Source organism: Coregonus lavaretus (assembly GCF_964263955.1).
Source record: "Coregonus lavaretus genome assembly, contig: HAP1_SCAFFOLD_123, whole genome shotgun sequence".
NCBI lineage: Eukaryota > Metazoa > Chordata > Actinopteri > Salmoniformes > Salmonidae > Coregonus > Coregonus lavaretus.
This window is the reverse complement of record NW_028165834.1, coordinates 535,372-557,103: the sequence shown is the minus strand read 5'-3', so window position 1 is coordinate 557,103 and position 21,732 is coordinate 535,372. Positions and strand designations below refer to the sequence as shown.

Sequence of the window (21,732 nt, the reverse complement as noted above, 5' to 3'; positions counted from 1 at the left end):
CAGTCAGATAACGTTTAAGTTCGCTACATTTACTGTCTTTGCCTCTTATTTAAATTACCTATTAAGAACATAATGCAACCAACTGCGAAAGTCACCACAGCATATTTATTACAACAAACCTGCAGTTTCTTCTTCGTAAAAACCATTGTTGAAAACAAACCGTTCTTCTTCGTGGATGTCAATGGACGTAATCCTGCCACCCACATGGCTCTGCTGCCACCTACTGTTTTCAGAAGTACTGCAACCAAAGATTGTTGTAACCAGAGAGGAATAATCTTTGCTGTAACTGACTTTACAATAACTAGTATGACACACACAGGCAAGCACGCACACACAGTCTGTCATTGGAAGGATTCAGACTTTAATTATTATCCATTTGAAAAAAGGTTTTACAAAAAGTAACATTCAAATTTTCACTTTTAAAAAAACAATTAAAATAAGCTTTAGATACAACATTATTTACCTAAAGAAAATGGCTTCTATAAACAATGTGAATAGAAGATAATAATATACAGGTAAGTGGATGCTAAGACATGGACATACTGACAGGAAAGATTACAATAACATTTAGAAATAATAATAATAATGGCGTGATTGCTTCCTTTACAATGAGTAGCAACTAGCCAGAGAGCAGTGAAAACACTATAGAATTAGAATGAGTAGAACAGAATATTGCAATTCAGATTCTACCCTTCACCCAGATGTGTGCATTGGATTGGTAGAAAGATGTCTGGAGGAAGTTTCCACCATAATCCAATACATTCCATTTAAATCCATTAGGGTGAGTGAACGAGTACACACTTCAGGAGAAGGGTAGATAATCGGACTGCACTAAATATTTTGCAGTGGGTGCGTGCTCTGGCGGCCATATTTGATGTACCATTTCAAATGTTCAATGTACTGGTCAGTGAACCTCGACTGTTCCAGAAATGCAAAAATGGCAAGTTCAAAATGTTGCCGCCATTTTGGGTGGGCAATAGAAAAATCGACTTGATTTTCAGACCTGTGACCTTTAACTCATTTTAATTCCATGGGTAAAAACCGATCTGAAATGCTTCCTTCTGACAGGACCCAGACTACGCTAGTCATAGAAACAGAATATAAAATGTGACTATACAACAAAAAGGTGAAAAATATAACAAAAATAAACTACAGTTAATAGAAGACACATTTGACTTGAGCAAGCAGTGTAAGTGTGCTCGTGTTGGTTGGCTAGACTGATGAATCAAACATTCTGCTGTGGGTCAAAGTTTCCTTCAGGCACAGATCTAGGATCTAGGATCAGCTTACCTTCTCCAAATCCTAACCTCAAACATTAGGGGTGGTTAACGCTAAACTGACCCTAGATCAGCATGTATGGACAACTTTTACCACCTACTCAGTCAAACAGCTAATAACGCTTCACCTGAAACAACAGGGCATGTCACATGACACAAGCTTTAATAGCATGAGGTCACATCACTTTCATGAGGTGCAGGGCTGGAAAAAAATCCACATAGAAATAAAATAGTGTCCACACACAGACATACTTTTATTGGTTAGCAAAGTTTCCATCAATCCAAACATTAATTGATCAGAACATTGTTAACAAATAAAGGTATGCGTTGGAGAATCAATGTGCAGGCCCAACTCTACCACTACATTACAAAGGTCTGACATTATGTAGATATTGGTTGTTACAAACTCTGTCATAGTGTTTTATAATTAAAGTGTTATATCATGCCTATGGCTATGACAGTGTTCAGAAGGTCTTAAAAAGGTGTTATGCTTGTCGCTTCAGGTGAAGAGTTAATGAAGCCACCTGTAGTCTCTCTCAATACACAGACACCTACACAGGCCCTCTAGAGAAAGCGATTGATGATTCAATATAATCAATTATTCAATCGATCGATTGCTCTAGAGCAGGGTTTCCCAAACTTGGTCCTGGTTTTTGCCCTAGCACTACACAGCTCATTCAAATAATCAAAGCTTGACGATGACTTGGTCATTTGAATCAGCTGTGTAGTGCTAGGGCAAAAACCAAAACGTGCACCCAGGGGAGGCTCCAGGACCGAGTTTGGGAAACCCTGCTCTAGAGAGACAGAGGGCTACTACACTTTTCCTATTCCCTGCATCCTAACCATCATCATTATGATTGACAGACACAATTACATAATCTGCAAAAGCTTAAAAAACACATGCATCTCCAGCATTTTATACAACAGAGTATGATACAAAATAAGGCATTTCATTGTGTGAGTATTCATGTTTGCAAGAGTGTGTGTATGCGTCTTCGTTTGTGTGTACATAGTGACCACATTGAATGTCATTTGTTTTGCCAGCCTATAAAAAGACTGCAAATAACTAACATAAAGTCATGATAACTCTTACTTAAAATATATATATATTTGTCATATATATTTACGTATATATATTCATATATAAAAAAAAAAGGGGGGGACGGGGAGAAAAAAGCCCACAAGGTCCCTGTTTATTGGCCAGTCTATAAGCCACGCCCTCATTCCATGACCTCACCGGGCGCCACGGTGACCAGCTGCAGAGGGATCTCCTGATTGCCTAGGAGGTCATGAGCGCCAGAAGCTGATTGAAGGATGAGGGTGGTTCCGTCTGCGGTGATGATGGTGTTGCTGGGGGGCGGAGACAATGAGGAGGAAGCCACACCTTTTTTGTTCTGGTGAGTCTTTATATGTTTGGCCAGATGGTCACTACGCATGAACCTCTTTGAACACTCTCCACACACAAACTTCTTCTCTCCTGGAATGAGAAAGAGGGATGAAAGGAAGATAAAGAGAGAGTGATGAAAGAATAAGTGTGGTGAGGGTTAAGGTTGTGTTATGTAGTGAAGATGGTGTTCGTGTGTATTCCTACCAGTGTGTGTCCGTCTGTGTCTCTGTAGCTCGTCACTCCTGGTAAACCGCTTGCCACAGAACATCCAGTTGCAGACGAAGGGCCGTTCTCCGCTGTGCCATCTAAGGTGAGCCCTGAGGTGAGAGGTCTTACCGTACACTTTCCCACAGCCCACGATATGACAGATATGCTGCTTCTTCTTACCAAGACTCGACCCTCTGGGGGAAGGGGTGATGAGAGAGAGGGTTGGGGTCACACACACAAAGTCAACATCTTGCAGTCATTTGAATTTCAATTGTCATGGTTGAAACTGACCCTACTGAGTATATAACCAGGTTCGACCACATTAACCCACTGAGCTAAAGCCTAGGATCCACCCCTTTTATATATATTTGTGTTAATATATTGTGCTTGTCTTTCTAACCCACCTCCCTCCAGCCTCTTTACAGTTGGGACAGGTGCAGGCGACTCTCCTCAGCCTCTTGCCCTCCCCGGTGGACATGTCCATGTCTTCGTCATCCATCTGGACACGCAGGTTGTTGAGGTCACTGGGGTTGAGGGTGGAGTCACCACTCAGCTGCCACTCTTCAGAGTCTGGCTCCTCCTTTATCTGGATATCTATGGGGAGAGAGAGTTAGAATGTGTGTATGTGTGTGTGTGAGAGACGGAGTGTGAGACAGTAAGAAAGAAAGAGAAAGATGGAGAGTTTGTATGTGTGTGTGTGTGTATGTATGCATGTTCCTACCTGCAGGACTGCTGGCCTCCTCTCCCTGTGTGTATTGAATCCCTGGCTGTCCTATCGAGTTGACTGTAACAGTCTGGAGGTTAGGCAGGGTGATGGATCCTCCCTGCCCCATAGAGAGGCCCTGGACTGGGGCTAGAGTCAGCTGCTGGCCCCCCTGGGCCTGGGGGAGCTGGAGGCCCTGCAGAGACTGGACACCTTGGACCTGAGAGAGAGAGTTCGAAAGAGTTACACATGTATGATCCCACACACCTGAGACACACCTACGTACGGTAGTCAAACAGATATACACACACGCCCACACACAACCTACCTGAAAGGTCTGCCACTGTATCTGTCCTGAAGCAGTGACTGTCTGGGCCTGGATGAGGAAGGTTCCCGGGTTGACTAGTTGGACGCTCTGGAGCGTCTGCCCAGACTGGGATAGATCCTGTCCCTGGTCCCCCTGGTTGTCCCCCGACAGCTGGAGGATGGGCTGGGAGAGGGACGAGGCATTAGAGGTGGACACCTGGATAAAAGATAGACTTAGTTCAGTCATGGTCTTTTTTCAGCCATGCTCTTAGAACAGTGTCCATCGTAATATGATATGACCTGCTGAAGACAAGCTAAACAAGACTAGTAACTTTTTTCCTGTATCATGGCTCACTGAAATATGACTGTTATATGTGGTGTACGGCGCTGTTAATAAGCCTATGGAATTCTATGTCATAGGACTGACCTGTATTTGCTGCAGGTGGTTGTGGGAGTTGTAGTTCTCTGAGGATGGGTCTGAAACCCCGGCAGACACGGCAGTAGCTTGGGTCAGAACCCCCGTCCCGTCGATGGTTTCAGGCAGCTGGGATGATGAGGAGGAGGTTGTTGGCACGTAGAGGTCTGGGTTACCGTTAGCCTCACTAACTAGCGTCGCTAGCTGTTTGGAACCACCTTCCTGCCCGTCCAGCGCTTGGCTGCCCATGATCAGCTGACCGTCGGTCGTCGTTGCTATGGGAACCGTCTGAGCGCCGGCAAGCCCTAGCGATTCGAGGTCGATGCTGTTGATAGGGAGGAAAGTTATGTTTCCCCCCGACAGCCCCATGGGAACCGCGCCGCTATAGGCCGTGCCCCCTGCCAATGACAAGCCCTGAATCTGCTGCATATGCCCAGCCTGCGTTAGGAGGTCAGAGGTTGTCGTCGTGGCGACGCTGATTCCGATATTGCCGTGGCTACCGTCCTGGATGAGATGGATTTGGCCCGAGCCATCGTCCAATCCCTGCGCAGAGAAGCCTGCCAGAGTTCCATCGGAGTTGTGGATCTGAGGGATGACATGGAAGAGAGACTTCAGCATTTGTGTGTAGAGAATATTGTGTGTAAGGTTTAACATGATAATCGACCTGGTACCGGACATTCCGCTAACAGAGGTGTGTGTGCAAGTGCATGTGTACGTGCATATATATATATATATATATATACACACATACATACATACATACATATATACAGTTGAAGTCGGAAGTTTACATACACTTAGGTTGGAGTCATTAAAACACATTTCTTGTTAACAAACTATAGTTTTGGCAAGTCGGTTAGGACATCTACAGTGAGGGAAAAAAGTATTTGATCCCCTGCTGATTTTGTACGTTTGCCCACTGACAAAGAAATGATCAGTCTATAATTTTTATGGTAGGTTTATTTGAACAGTGAGAGACAGAATAACAACCAAAAAATCCAGAAAAACGCATGTCAAAAATGTTATAAATTGATTTGCATTTTAATGAGGGAAATAAGTATTTGACCCCCTCTCAATCAGAAAGATTTCTGGCTCCCAGGTGTCTTTTATACAGGTAACGAGCTGAGATTAGGAGCACACTCTTAAAGGGACTGCTCCTAATCTCAGTTTGTTACCTGTATAAAAGACACCTGTCCACAGAAGCAATCAATCAATCAGATTCCAAACTCTCCACCATGGCCAAGACCAAAGAGCTCTCCAAGGATGTCAGGGACAAGATTGTAGACCTACACAAGGCTGGAATGGGCTACAAGACCATCGCCAAGCAGCTTGGTGAGAAGGTGACAACAGTTGGTGTGATTATTCGCAAATGGAAGAAACACAAAAGACCTGTCAATCTCCCTCGGCATGGGACTCCATGCAAGATCTCACCTCGTGGAGTTGCAATGATCATGAGAACGGTGAGGAATCAGCCCAGAACTACACGGGAGGATCTTGTCAATGATCTCAAGGCAGCTGGGACCATAGTCACCAAGAAAACAATTGGTAACACACTACGCCGTGAAGGACGGAAATCCTGCAGCGCCCGCAAGGTCCCCCTGCTCAAGAAAGCACATATACAGGCCAGTCTGAAATTTGCCAATGAACATCTGAATGATTCAGAGGAGAACTGGGTGAAAGTGTTGTGGTCAGACGAGACCAAAATTGAGCTCTTCGGCATCAACTCAACTCGCTGTCTTTTGGCCAACTACAAGAAACGTCTGACCTCTGATTGCCAACAAGGGTTTTGCCACAAAGTACTAAGTCATGTTTTGCAGAGGGGTCAAATACTTATTTCCCTCATTAAAATGCAAATCAATTTATAACATTTTTGACATGCATTTTTCTGGATTTTGTTGTTGTTATTCTGTCTCTCACTGTTCAAATAAACCTACCATTAAAATTATAGACTGATCATGTCTTTGTCAGTGGGCAAACGTACAAAATCAGCAGGGGATCAAATACTTTTTCCCCTCACTGTACTTTGTGCACTGACAACAATTGTTTACAGACAGATTATTTCACTTATAATTCACTGTCTTACAATTCCAGTGGGTCAGAAGTTTACATACACTAAGTTGACCATGCCTTTAAACAGCTTGGAAATTTCCAGAAAATGATGTCATGGCTTTAGAAGCTTCTGATAGGCTAACTGACATCATTTGTGTCAATTGGACGTGTACCTGTGGATGTATTTCAAGGCCTACCTTCAAACTCAGTGCCTCTTTGCTTGACATCATGGGAAAATCTAAAGAAATCAGCCAAGACCTCAGAAATTAAATTGTAGACCTCCACATGTCTGGTTCATCCTTGGGAGCAATTTCCAAATGCCTGAAGGTACCACGTTCAGCTGTACAAACAATAGTATGCAAGTATAAACACCATGGGACCACGCAGCCGTCATACCGCTCAGGAAGGAGATGCGATCTGTCTCCTAGAGATTAACGTACAGACTACGGTTTGCAACTGCACATGGGGACAAAGATTGTACTTTTTGGAGAAATGTCCTCTGGTCTGATGAAACAAAAATATAACTGTTTGGCCATAATGACCATCGATATGTTTGGAGGAAAAAGGGCATGGCTTGCAAGCGGAAGAACACCATCCCAACCGTGAAGCACGGGGGTGGCAGCATCATGCTGTGGGGGTGCTTTGCTGCAGGAGGGTCTGGTGCACTTCACAAAATAGATGGCATCATGAGGAAGGAAAATTATGTGGATATATTGAAGCAACATCTCAAGACATCAGTCAGGAAGTTAAAGCTTGGTTGCAAAAGGGTCTTCCAAATGGACAATGACCCCAAGCATACTTCCAAAGTTGTGGCAAAATGGTTTAAGGACAACAAAGTCAAGGTATTGGAGTGGCCATCACAAAGCCCTGACCTCAATCCTATAGAAAAAGCATGTGCGAGCAAGGAGGCCTACAAACCTGACTCAGTTACACCAGCTCTGTCAGGAGGAATGGCAAAAAATTCACCCAACTTATTGTGGGAAGCTTGTGGAAGGCTACCCGAAACATTTGACCCAAGTTAAACAATTTAAAGGCAATGCTACCAAATACTAATTGAGTGTATGTAAACTTCTGACACACTGGGAATGTGATGAAAGAAATAAAAGCTGAAATAAATAATTCCCTCTACAATTATTCTGACATTTCACATTCTTAAAATAAAGTGGTGATCCTAACTGACCTAAGACAGGGAATTTTTACTAGGATTAAAATGTCAGGAACTGTGAAAAACTGAGTTTAAATGTATTTGGCCTTCCAGAAGTGTATGTAACCTTCCGACTTCAACTGTACATATACATATATATACACATATATATACATATATATATATACACATATACATACATATATATATACACATACATATATATATATATACACATACATATATATATATATACACATATACATATACACACATACATATATATACACATACATATATACACATACATATATATATATATATATATATATACACATACATATATATATATATATATATATACACACACACACACACACTACATGGCCAAAAGTATGTGGACACATGCGCGTTGAACATCTCATTCCAAAATCATGGGCATTCATATGGAGTTGGTCCCCCCCCTTTGCTGCTATAACAGCCTCCACTCTTCTGGGAAGGCTTTCCACTAGATGTTAGAACATTAGTGAGGTCAGGCACTGATGTTAGGCAATTAGGCCTGGCTCGCAGTCAGTGTTCCAATTCATCCCAAAGGTGTTCAGTGGGGTTGAGGTCAGGCCTCGGTGCAGGCCAGTCAAGTTCTTCCACACCGATCTCAACAAACCATTTCTGTATGGACCTCGCTTTGTGCACGGGGCATTGTCATGCTGAAACAGGAAAGGGCCTTCCCCAAACTGTTGCCACAAAGTTGGAAGCACAGAATCGTCTAGAATGTCATTGTATGCTGTAGCATTAAGATTTCCCTTCACTGGAACTAAGGGGCCTAGCCCGAACCATGAAAAACAGCCCCAGACCATAATTCCTCCTCCACCAAACTTTAGTTGGCACTATGCATTCGGGCAGGTAGCGTTCTCCTGGCATCCGCCAAACCCAGATTTGTCCGACGGACTGCCAGATGGTTGAAGCTTGATTCATCACTCAAGAGAACGCGTTTCCACTGATCAAGAGTCTAATGGCGGCGAGCTTTACACCACTCCAGCCGACACTTGGAATTGCGCATGGTGATCTTAGGCTGCTTGGCCATGGAAATCCATTTCATGAAGTGCCCGAAGAACAGTTATTGTGCTGACGTTGCTTCCAGAGGCAGTTTGGAACTCGGTAGTGAGTGTTGCGACCGAGGACCGACGATATTTACTAGCTACGTGCTTCAGCACTCGGCGGTCCCGTTATGTGAGCTTGTGTGGCCTACTACTTCGCAGCTGAGACGTTTGTTGCTCCTAGACGTTTCCACATCACAATAACAGCACTTACAGATGACCGGCGCAGTTCTAACAGGGCAGAAATGTGACGAACTGACCTGTTGGAAAGGTGGCATCCTATGAAGGTGCCACATTGAACGTCACTGAGCTCTTCAGTACGGGCCATTCTACTGCCAATGTTTGTTTATGGAGATTGCATGGCTGTGCGCTCGATTTTATACACCTGTCAGCAACCAGTGTGGCTGAAATAGCCAAATCCACTCATTTGAAAGGATGTCCACATACTTTTGGCCATGTAGTATATCTGCGTGTGTGTGTGTGTACAGTACACTACCTGGTATTGTATGCTGGACACTCCGTTGGCTGAGCCGTCGTTGCCAGATGCTGTGACGTAGATGGGCTGACTGTCCATGTTCCCGATAGGGAGAACATACTGGCCGTTAGAGGTCATCATGCCAGAGTTAGGAATGTGGACGACTCCCTGCTGCGCATCCTTCCCTGTAGAGACCGGGGTTAACAACTCCCAACGGTCTGAACCTGTTAGCTGGATGGCTGTCATGTCTGTGGTCTGACAGAGAGAAGACACATATTCATTGATTATTATTCAGATTAGTGTTTGGTCACTGTTGAGTAATGCAAACAGTTGATCTATTTACAGATATGCAGATGGCATTGGTCATAAGTCTTACGCTGTTGCATTGTAGTTCACAAAGAATAAGAAGCCACAGATTGATTTGGAAATGACATCTCTGTCCTATCCGAGAGTGTGACAGTGAGAGGTACTGAGACAGACAGATATCAGGGTGTAGGCTCCACACTGTGAATAGGGCAAAATGACATGCAGTATGGTTTGATATCACAATCCAGTGTCAGTAGACAAGACAATTATTGTGGAGCTGATCTTGTTAAAATAGATATCCAATCCTATATTATAGGTATCTGCAACATTGGACTAGCAATAATACAGTAGTATCAAGACATTTCAATTAATAAGACAAAAATGTCAAAACAACATGATAAATTCTGAATCTGCTATACAGTCTATGGCTTAGCTAGGTGGTTTGATTTCACAAGGTCCAATATGAAAGGATCCAAACTTCCTCAAGCATGTCACCACCTACCCCATTCATAGACGCAAACTGCTTTAGCGCCTATTGACGAAAGTACAGCATATTCTGACGGGAGAGTTTTGTTAAGAGCCCCTATGCTAGTCTAAACATTAACACGCATAGCTTGCGGTACATTTTTGGAAACATAAAGAACGTGCAGTATCTTTCATATCAGCAAGAATTTGTTTTTGTTTAAAACAAAATCTCAAATTACTACACACTCTCCATGTTACATCGCTTGTTTACAAAGACAGACAGAAAACATAGGCCGCCACCTGTGCTAATTAGCGAGCTCAGAACACTTGTGTATGCGTAAATGGGGAGGAAGAGTAGTTCATCAACTGGAGGCACACAGCTTGTCGATCTGTGCAAAACTGCTACAGTTAGTATATTTTTTATTTGAAAGATTATTTCCCGCTGATATGAAAGATAAGGCGGATATCAGCATATGTTTAGAAAACCACTTTGAAAGCAATGATTGACGTTTCTAAATGTTAAAACACAGCGTCGGAATTGTAGTTCACATGGAGCCAAATGTGGGCGAACGTAACAGCTGAACAGCCTACATAGGTAGAAGGGTTTTCGAGAGCTAGTCACCACCACTAGACAAAAAACATTGAAGAGTCCCTTCTATCATCCACCAAATACAGCTAGTATGGCTAGACAAAATACGTAATCGCTACATGGGGGTGGGGGAGACATTTCGTAGTTCGGTGCACAGATTACCACATTATCAGTTCAGTTTCCCCACTCGCCCCTCCTTTCCCCGCTGTACCCCCCTAGCCCCAGGTAGACGAGCTAAATATCGGCGAGCTGACCAAGTGACGGGCTGTGTCCTACCCACTATGGGCGGGTTCTAGAGGGGTAAAGTGGGTGGCCGTTATAGCGGGGAACACAGCGGCGGAAGTATACTAGCTTTACACCCCCTGCAACATTTAAAAACGTGTGAACTTCTAGCTAGCTAAAAACATTACACAGTAGTAGCTCGGAGGAGAAGAAATACGAGATAGAAAATGTTGGGGTACCTGGTTTTCCGAGGCTCCGCCGTGCTGTAGGAATTCGCTTTGACCGCCTTCCACGTCCGCGGTAGCCATTTCCTCTTGTTTCAAATGTTGCTCTGGCGCTAGCATGGAGAGATAGGAAAACTGAGCAAAACACAAATTTTCTCACAGCTTTCCGCTCCTAAAAGGCTGCAAAGAGATAACAAACTTCAGTCGATGACGAATAAACGGCAAACCCTAACTTTGCGACAAGGTTTCAAGGCGGATTTCGACACAGATTGAATGTTTACTTTTGTTAACTAGCTAACTACCTAGCATAGGTCTACTGCAAAAGATTAAAAGACGTAGCTAGCTTGCTTTGCTATCGGTTGTTACGTACAAACTCACCGGTTGGTTGTATGCTTCGATTGGTTAAATGTTATGTACCAGTCATATCGTGAATTGTAATAATCGAAAGATTATCTGATCAACTAAACTCCGAACATGATTATCTTTTATCAAAGGCGGGCTTGTGTTGATCGGTGAATTCGGGTAGATTTTTTTCTATTTTGATTGACGGTGAGGGAAACACAAAAAAGGGGGGTGGGGGCTAACAAGCACGTAACAGGAAGTCCCGCCGTTCTTCTCTAAATGGATTGGTTAGTGCTGGGGTTTTGTGAGACCTCTATGGCCAAGCGATATATCCGTCATTTTTATGGGATATCTGTTTCCTGTTTGTTGTTGGACAAGAACCTCAAATCTGGGAATCTATGGTTGAAATTAAAGAGCAGGAAGTGTAGGGAAAACGGCCATTATGTAACTGCAACACCATTTAAATTACGATATTTATTTGTGTATTAATGTATCCGCATATTCACCTCGTTGGTACACTACTAGGTTAGCTGGCTAACATTGCAACTAAGCTAAATTTAAGTGCAGTGATCATTGTGAAAATCTTGGCTACATTGTTCTGTGCGGCTGCCAGCCAGATGTTGCTCCTTGCCCCTGCTTTTTAGAAGGAACTGCTTCAGTTATGCTGAAAGCGTTCAAGTGTATGTGCTGGGAAATAGTCATTGCAACAAGGAATATTTTTGCATGGACCAAGATGCAGACTAGTATGCACAGAACCTATGTCACCATTCATATAATTTATTTTGCAGTATCAACATGTTCCCCCAGCCTGTCACAAGCATCCCCGGTCACTTCAAAACACAACACACACCCCGCCAGCACATCAACCCTGGTGTCAACACACTTTTGTAAACTCATCAATTAAAACCCATTTGAACACAAACTGAATCTGTCTTGTTTTATTGAGTGTATTGTTGACCCATATTGTGGTTGCAGTACATGCGTTTCCATGGAAATTCTTGTGTCAGGCCCAGTTGCATAAAACATCTTATAATTTCCCCTTCCCTAAGGGAATTGGGGCGTTGCATAGAGTCCCTCAAAACGTTTTCCTTAGGTAAGGCATACTTAAAGGGGTTTTACGGTAGTTTGAAGGCATGTACTGTACGGCAGAAAGACAGTCAAAACTGTTCGCTGCTCTGGCACCCCAATGGTGGAACAAGCTCCCTCACGACGCCAGGACAGCGGAGTCACTCACCACCTTCCGGAGACATTTGAAACCCCACCTCTTTAAGGAATACCTGGGATAGGATAAAGTATTCCTTCTAACCCCCCCCCAAATTGTAAAGTGGTTATCCCACTGGCTATAGGGTGAACGCACCAATTTGTGAGTCGCTCTGGCTAAGAGCGTCTGCTAAATGACGTTAATGTGCCCTTGAGCAAGGCACTTAACCCTAATTGCTCCTGTAAGTCGCTCTGGATAAGAGCGTCTGCTAAATGACTAAAATGTAAATGTAAATGTATGGTTACCATGGAGACGACATGATTCACTGACAAAGGCGAAATGGAATTCTATGCATCATTCCAGTCAAAATAGGCTCTGCGAACGTTTGATTCAAATCATTTGATATGGGCTCGTGCTAGTGTTCCAGCTTAGCCAATGTTCTATTACCGTTTTTCAGCCTTGGGTGAATTTTGACTCGTTCTATTGTCCAGCCTACCATGGATTGTGCACCTTCCATTGTTTAGCTAAGTAGCTAGCTAGTTATACACCTAGCTAACTGGTTGATGTTTTCCTTTTACAACCAGGGCAGAGGAAAGCAACATTCAACTCCACAAATGCAGTTTACATTGATATCCATACTGAATGAAGCACTTAAGGGACCTCATGGGCACCCTTAATGTATAGGGAAAAAATAGTATCTGGTTACCATGGATATGGCCTGACTAAAAGTATCTTCAAAGAGATCACTTTCATTTTGTGAGATAGCAAAATATAACTTCTACAATCAAGACAGGATAACGAAATTGCTTCAGAAGATAAACCACGTTTCTTGTAGTTACTTTTTTCTCAACTTGTTTATATTACTTTCTAGTATGTCAAGCTAGCTTACAGAGTAGCTATAGCTAACTAGCCAGGTAGCTTTGTAGCCATGGATTGTGCACCTTCCATTGTTTAGCTAAGTAGCTAGCTAGCTGGTTGATTTTTTCCTTTTCTAACCAGAGCAAATTAAAGCAATATTCACCTCCACAAATGCTGTTTACATTGATATCCATACTGAATGAAGCAATTAAGGGACCTCATGGGCACCCTTAACTTTTTCACTTAATTTAAGGGGGAAATTCACCTTAAAATGTTTTGTGCAACTGACTTAAAGTGAAGGCTACTTTAAGGGAAAAATTAACTTAAGGTGTTTTACGCAACCGGGCCCTGGCACTTAGTTTATCATCATGAACAGATATCTTTCTGGCTGCATGCTAATACTGATCTCAAAGAACAGATTCATTTCCATGGTCCATTCACTTGCTTAATTTCAAAGGAAGGAGACATGGAAGTAAAGCTACTGAGTGAGAGTCTATATATGGACAGGGTATCAGAAGACTGATTTATATCTTCCTCTTATTCACAATGTTACAGATATGTCTTGTGTGAGGTGGGCAAAGATATAGATTGAATATAATAGTGTATGGGTAGGTGCGATAGTCAGGGTCCCAAAGCAAAACCAAAAAAGGCACCTGGGCAGATTTTGTATGGTGGGGCAAATAGGGAAGTCACGTCGGTGGTTTCTGGTCAGGCACTGTCAGAGATGCCTACTTTACTTAAAATAATAATGGTCCCTCCTTGTTCCGATCAGTCCTGACTAGGGCCCAGAGTTTTTCCTGACAAAATAACCTGACCAGGAAACACTTCAGGACCTGGTACTGACCTCAAGGGTTGCAGTGTGCACTCGATTTTCATCCTACCATACATAGAATTAGAATGATTGATTCATTCATTCTAATTCTATCCTCCCATTCATTATACCAGGGAGAAGGGAGAAAAATCAGCAACACTGCTGCCCTCAAGGACAAGATGAGACGGGACACAAGAACACTGCGTTATTGTACTGGTCGCGTTAGTCCCATCACTTCTTCGCCGCCTTGGGTGCATTGGGTGTGTTGAATTTGAAAAATATAATGTCTCCGTCCTCCACGATGTAGTTCCTGCCCAGCTGCCTGTACTTCCCAGCAGCCTGCGGGACAAATCAAACCAGAACAAATTTATCGACATTATACAAAGTAATTTAGCAAGTTTCAAGTTAATGTCACCTGCACAAGTACAGTGAAATCCCTTTCTTGTGACCTCTAAACCCAACAATGCAGTGATCAATATCAATGTAGTACTACAAAAATAACAAGGTAGAACAAAAACACACGAGAAATAAAAATAAGAAGAACACAAGAAAGTAAGAAGCTATATACAGGGTCAGTTCCAATACCATATTTACAATGTGCAGGGATACTGGAGTGATAGAAGTAAGAAGCTATATACAGTTGAAGTCAGAAGTTTACATACACTAAGTTGACTGTGCCTTTAAACAGCTTGGGAAATTCCAGAAAAGGATGTCATGGCTTTAGAAGCTTCTGATAGGCTAATCGACATCATTTGAGTCAATTGGAGGTGTACCTGTGGATGTATTTCAAGGCCTACCTTCAAACTCAGTGAATCTTTGCTTGACATCATGGGAAAATCAAAAGAAATCAGCCAAGACATATGAAAAAATATTGTAGACCTCCACAAGTCTGTTTCATCCTTGGGAACAATTTCCAAATGCCTTAAGGTACCACGTTAATCTGTACAAACAATAGTACGCAAGTATAAACACCATGGGACCACGCAGCCGTCATACCTCTCAGGAAGGAGATGCGTACTTTGGTACGAAAAGTGCAAATCAATCCCAGAACAACAGCAAAGGACCTTGTGAAGATGCTGGAGGAAACAGGTACAAAAGTATCTATATCCACAGTAAAACGAGTCCTATATCGACATAACCTGAAAGGCCGCTCAGCAAAGAAGAAGCCACTGCTCCAAAACTGCCATAAAAAAGCCAGACTACGGTTTACAACTGCACATGGGGACAAAGATCGTACTTTTTGGAGAAATGTCCTCTGGTCTGATGAAACAAAAATATAACTGTTTGCCCATAATGACCATCGTTATGTTTGGAGGAAAAAGGGCATGGCTTGCAAGCCGAAGAACACCATCCCAACTGTGAAGCACGGGGGTGGCAGCATCATGCTGTGGGGGGTGCTTTGCTGCAGGAGGGACTGGTGCACTTCACAAAATAGATGGCATCATGAGGAAGGAAAATTGTGTGGATATATTGAAGCAACATCTCAAGACATCAGTCAGGAAGTTAAAGCTTGGTCGCAAATGGGTCTTCCAAATGGACAATGATCCCAAGCATACTTCCAAAGTTGTGGCAAAATGGCTTAAGGACAACAACATCAAGGTATTGGAGTGACCATCACAAAGCCCTGACCTCGATCCTATAGAAAATGTGTGGGCAGAACTGAAAAAGCGTGTGCGAGCAAGGAGGCCTACAAACCTGACTCAGTTACACCAGCTCTGTCAGGAGGAATGGCCCAAAATTCACCCAACTTATTGTGGGAAGCTTGTGGAAGGCTACCCGAAACGTTTGACCCAAGTTAAACAATTTAAAGGCAATGCTACCGAATACTAATTGAGTATGTAAACTTCTGACCCACTGGGAATGTGATGAAATAAATAAAAGCTGAAATAAATCACTACTATTATTCTAACATTTCACATTCTTAAAATAAAGTGGTGATCCTAACTGACCTAAGACAGGGAATGTTTACTAGGATTAAATGTCAGGAATTGTGAAAAACTGAGTTTAAATGTATTTGGCTAAGGTGTATGTAAACTTCTGACTTCAACTGTACAGGGTCAGTTCCAATACCATATTTACAATGTGCAGGGATACTGGAGTGATAGAGGTGGATATGCATATGGGTAAGGTGACTTGGCTTCAGGATGTATGATAAACAGAGTAGCAGCAGCGTAAATGAAGATTATATGTGAGTGTGTGTAGAGTCAGTATAAATGTGTGAATGTTATGTGTGTGTTGGAGTGTCAGTGTGCGTGAGTGTGTAGAGTCCTGTGAGTGTGAATAGGAATAAATACAAGGGTTAACTCAGACAGTCTGTGTTGCCATTTTGTTAGCTATTTAGCAGTCTTATGGCTTGGGGAAAGTTCAGGAGCCTGTTGGTGTCAGACTTGATGTACCGGTACCGCTTGTCATGCGGAAGCAGAGAGAACAGTCTATGGCTTGGGTGAGTCTAACGATTTATCAGGCCTTCCTTTCACACCATCTGATATAGAGGTCCTGGGTGGCAGGGAGCACAGCCCCAGTGATGTACTGGGCTGTCCGCACCACCTTCTGTAGCGCCATAGGATCGAGGGCGGTGCTGTTGCTATACCTAGCAGTGATGCAGCCAGTTAAGATGCTCTCAATGGTGCAGCTGTAGAACTTTGAGGATTTGAGGGCCCATGCCAAACTTTTTAAACCTCCTGAGGGGGAAGAAGCGTGTTCTTCACGACTGCGCGCGTGTGTGTGGACCATTAAGTCCTTAGTGATTTGGACCCTGAGGAACTTGAAGCGCTCGACCCGCTCCACTGCAGCCCTGTGGATGGGGGTGTGCTTGCGCTCGAGTCAGAACACCATTTGTTGTTGATGAAGAGGCACACCCCTCTCCCTCTTAATTTCCCTGACTCTAGTGTCCGCTCGGTGAATGGAGTCGAGTTGGATAGCCATGGGGAGTATCTTGTCCAAAAGCCATGTTTCAGAAAAGTAGAGAATATTGCAGTTACAAGCGTCCCGTTGGTAGCAAATACACAATCAAAAGGTCATACATTTTGGCCAACAGAATGGAGGGAAGAGGTGGTCGGTTTTCCCTTCGCCTTAATCTCACCAGGAAGCCCCCTCTCTTGCCTCTGTAACACCGGCGTTTCATCTTGGGTACTCAGAAAATTGGGGGCGACATTGAAGCCGGAATTGGTCTAAGTAACTGCTGATCTGATGTTCAAAAGTTCTTGTCAGTTATAAGAAATGATAACGGATACATTCCGTGAAAATAAAGTAAAAATAAACGCCAAAAGAGTCACAAAATAGAAAAGTTGGGTCGGACCCCGCAAAACGGCAGCCATCCAGAATAGCACCATCTTTATCAGACGGTCTTTATCCAGATAAGATCAGACAAAAAACTATTGACAAGTATTTATGGCATGCCATCGCACACCCATGACACAGTAACTATTTCTCTCAGCCTCACATAAGTACACACACCTTGACAGCATTCTCGGTGCCCTCATCTTTGAAGTCCTGGAACTTCATGACCTCTGCCATGATGAAACCTTTCTCAAAGTCAGTGTGGATCTTCCCTGCCGCCTGGGGCGCCTTGCTGCCTTTCTGTAGGACAGAGAGAAGTAATCGATAACGCTTTGATAGTCACACCCACATCTCATTGTGGGAGAGAGAGAACCAAACTGTGTGTCTCTTACCCTGACAGTCCACGCTCTAACCTCGTCTGGTCCCGCTGTGAAGAAATATTCCAACTGCAGAGCTGCATAGCCCGTCTTAATGATCTTAGTCAGTACACTGCAATACACACACACACACACAGTTATTAAGGTAACTGTTTACAATATCATAAAATGTGTTCATTTTGTGTTTGAGCTGTCCGTGTGTGTACCTCTGAGTCTTCGCCTCCTCACAGTATTTGTCCTTCTCCTCGTCGGTCATGTCCTGTAGTTTGGCCTCAAGACCTCCACTCACTGGTATGACCATAGCTCCTGGGTCATGGGCATCGACCCACTCCTTAATCTTAATCAGCCTGGGGGATATATATACATAGAGAGAAAAAATCCTCTGTTAGAATAACAAAGTTGATTTGATTGAAGTTGCTCTTTAATAAACCAAACATGATCAGGGTTTTTGGCGCATACAAAACTGTCAGTGTTTATTTTGCACAAAATGCCACAATCACAAAATAAACCTCTACTGCAAGCAAAGTTCAGACCATCAACAAGTAGCATTTCAGCTCCTCAGATAATGGCTGCCAGGCATCACAACCCAAATAACGTAATATTCAGAAAGACAGGAAATAAGGAATGAAGAAAGAGAACCCACTGACCACTTGTTCTTTTTCCTGATGTAGTCTTTCTCTGAGAGGTTGACCAGGTAGATCATGGGCTTGGATGTGAGGAACAGGTATTTGTTCAGCACGTCGATCTGCATACGCATACACACACACACACACACACACACACACACAACACACTGGGTTAGATGTCTGTGCTGGTATACAGGCCCCTGCAACTAAAGGTACTCTGCTCTCTCTCTTTTGCGAGCACATACAGTCGTACCTCCTTCTCGTTCCAGTCATTGTAGAAGCGGACATGTTTCTTCTCCTCCGAAATCCAGTTCTTTACCTTCAACATGATGTCCTGAGTGAGGGATGAGGGAAAAAGGGAACAAGAGAAGGGAATGAAAGGAGAGAACATGAGAGTAAACAAATGCTGAATTCTGGTTTATTCCGTGGCCCCTTCTCCCTAGGAACGCTTGTGGGTCTCAAACAATCTATGAGAGGGCATGGAAGTGTTTCAAGCGCTTGAATCATGCACACATACACAGCTTCAGACCTCAGTCTCAAACCCAATGGGACACTCATCACCCACCCCACACACACTCTACTTACATATTCAGGTTTGAGTTTCTTGTCTCCTCCTCTGACAGCGGTCTTCTCCAACTTATCTATGATTGGTCCAAGAGACTCCTCATCCTTCAGCCGTAGCTCCTCATGGATGATCTCAATGTCCCTCACTGGGTCCACATTACCCTCCACATGGATGATGTCCTCATCCTCAAACGCACCTACACACACAGAAACACACAATTATGTCCAGCCTGCGCAATGGTACTTGACATCACAAAACTGCTAAATTAGGAATTGAATATATTGTTGTTGTTCATGCACATCTGAACTGTGCTAGCACCGAGTACTTGTGAGTGCCCCATTGATTAGAATGGAAGCTTCACATGCTTGTGGTTTTGGCAGTACAATTGTACACCAGGATTACAGTGTGGGTTTGAGTGTGTGTATACAAGTGTATGTGTGTGCATTTCTGCGAGTGTGTGTTAAACTCACGTGTCATGTGGAAGATGCCGTCACAGGCACTAATGTGAGACAGGAAGGCGTTGCCCAGTCCTTGTCCAGCGTGAGCTCCTTTCACCAGCCCAGCTATGTCCACCACATTCAGAAACGCTGGGACCTTACTGTACAATGAGAAAGAGAAGTTGCACACACACATACAAACTTGAGGTACAGAGTGTTTACTCATACATTTCCAAGGCTTGTGGAAGACGCAGAAGTATTTGTAACGTTCTACAGGAATGTGCACACTGCTCACAAACACAACCCTACCTGAGGGGCTTGTGGAAGGTGCAGAGGTAGTCATAGCGTTCGTCAGGGATGGGCACTCTGCTCTCGTTGGGGTCGATGGTGCAGAAGGGAAAGTTCTCTGCTGCAGCCTGGCTCTTGGTGAGCACATTGAAGAATGTTGACTTCCTGTTGACAAAAATGACAAGACGCAGTTTCAGTCACTATTCTACAGCCCAAGACATCTGCATGGTAAAGCCTTCTGAACAACAAAAGATTATACTCTTAGTTGCTGGAAATAACAATATGAAAAGAAAACACCCAAGCCAGCACAGTACAGTTTGGGTTGGCCCCATAGTGTGAATCAGGCTAATGATTCTCCAACAACCTACTTTACAACTATGGGAAACTTCTAAATTGTAGCCATGTACAAACCCAACATTCGGCAATCCCACAATCCCAATCTTCAGAGAAGTCCCGAAGCGTCCAATCAGCGGTGGTTGTTTTGGTCCCTCTCCTCCCTTCTTTGGAGGCATCTGCAACAGCAACAAAACATTTAGCAACAGAAATGAAACACTTCACAGCTCTTGAACCAAACAACCTACAAGCTTACTAAATTATGGGACATGCTTAATATCAACATGACATTTTTACATGGCAGACAATTCTATCAGGTTTAGCTCTCACACGCCAGGGGTCAATTTCTGAACCGTGTGCATATTCTTCCCTTTTACTCTGACAACGACCTGTCACTAGTTTTTGTACTGATTACAACATCAATGGCTTACTACACTAGCAGGGAAACATGACATTCAAGGCTGGGTTCGCAATGCCAAACAGTTGCCTTGGATTAGACCCCATCGTGTGTAGTTGCGTCTGGAATGCTGCTGCTGGCAAAGAATACAGACAGCAATCTATACCCTGCGATGACTTGTCACATGGCTACCTAGCTAACAGTAATTTATCTTGGATAACTTCCCGGTTTCATATCGCTGGTTCAACCACTAGCTAGCTACTCAAGTTGACACAAACGTCAACCTAATTTGAACAGGGCACCTCCGCTGTAGACAGACGAGCCAGTTGGCGCAGCTAACCAACTGCATAGCTAGCAGACAGCTAACTAGCAAACAGGCTAAAACACATGTGGAGAAGCTAGTAAGGCAATTGTCCTGAGTCCCATTCATTGTGCTTGTCGGCATGCTAGCTAGCCAACTAGTTAGCTATGTCAAGTAACGTTATTTTTTATTAAAATACAACGACACATTTTCGCAAGGAAGAAGATGTAACCAAACACGCATGTCTTTAACGAGCTATGTGTTCATATCACCTTGATGTCAGTCTCTTTTTGGTCGGCTACCTACGAAAACAGATTAGGTTGGAATTTGTTCACACTGCTCCACAGCTAGCGAAACTAGAAAGAGGTCGTCACTGGTTCTTCTTCTTCTTCTTCTTCTTCAATGAGGTTTAACGGCGGTTGGCATCTAATTTGTTGCATTACCGCCACCTATTACACTGGAGTACAACTCCCTTTTCTTTTCCTTGAAAAATAAAATAAAACAAAGAAATACCCTACCATCTAACACTACACTCACAAATTCAAAACTATTACTAATCATTAACCCCACCCTTCTCCACTATTTAAATATACTCACTCCTACCTCATGCCCTCAACCTGAAATAATGGGACATCACCACTTAACACTCCCTGTAACTATTCTGCTGTCAAGTCTCGCACACCCAAATATTTCTCTGCAGCTGCCACCACATCCTCAATTTTCTTCGACTTACGTTCCATCCCTGAAGTACAATTAATAACCATTGCTATAAACACTAAAAATCCAATCTTACTGAAACATATCACTTGCTTGCCTATCCCACTGTACTGGTACATACTGTGTGGTCCTCTGTAGCTCAGCTGGTAGAGCACGGCGCTTGTAACGCCAAGGTAGTGGGTTCGATCCCCGGGACCACCCATACACAAAACTGTATGCACGCATGACTGTAAGTCGCTTTGGATAAAAGCGTCTGCTAAATGGCATATTATTATTACATATATCCTACTCCCCCCTTGACCCCTCTTCCTCTACTTTCTTCACTGCCTCCGCA

General features: G+C 43.4%; 2 protein-coding genes across 3 annotated transcripts; both read right to left on the bottom strand.

Annotated features, from left to right (window-relative positions):
* Positions 1-341: 341 nt before the first annotated feature.
* Positions 342-11,383, bottom strand: LOC311115409 (transcription factor Sp3-like). 2 transcript variants are annotated; one of them, XM_084190587.1, is made up of 9 exons: positions 11,245-11,383; positions 10,882-11,046; positions 9,082-9,315; positions 4,308-4,880; positions 3,903-4,097; positions 3,593-3,794; positions 3,276-3,465; positions 2,869-3,065; positions 342-2,754 (listed from the first exon to the last, which is right to left on the bottom strand). In XM_084190587.1, the coding sequence occupies exons 2-9, from the start codon at positions 10,984-10,986 to the stop codon at positions 2,498-2,500; spliced, it is 1,953 nt and encodes a 650-aa protein (XP_084046713.1). In that variant the 5' UTR covers positions 10,987-11,046; positions 11,245-11,383; the 3' UTR covers positions 342-2,497. The 2 variants fall into 2 exon arrangements, with proteins under 2 accessions (XP_084046713.1, XP_084046714.1); XM_084190588.1 differs by having other exon boundaries at positions 3,903-4,064.
* Positions 11,384-12,131: 748 nt separating this feature from the next.
* LOC311115412 (obg-like ATPase 1) lies at positions 12,132-21,077 on the bottom strand. The gene is made up of 11 exons (XM_084190591.1): positions 20,954-21,077; positions 20,062-20,162; positions 19,672-19,815; positions 19,396-19,523; positions 18,946-19,121; positions 18,614-18,694; positions 18,382-18,479; positions 17,941-18,081; positions 17,750-17,846; positions 17,535-17,657; positions 12,132-14,417 (listed from the first exon to the last, which is right to left on the bottom strand). Exons 2-11 carry the CDS (start codon positions 20,160-20,162, stop codon positions 14,310-14,312), a joined length of 1,197 nt encoding a protein of 398 aa, XP_084046717.1. The 5' UTR covers positions 20,954-21,077; the 3' UTR covers positions 12,132-14,309.
* Between the last annotated feature and the right edge of the window lie 655 nt (positions 21,078-21,732).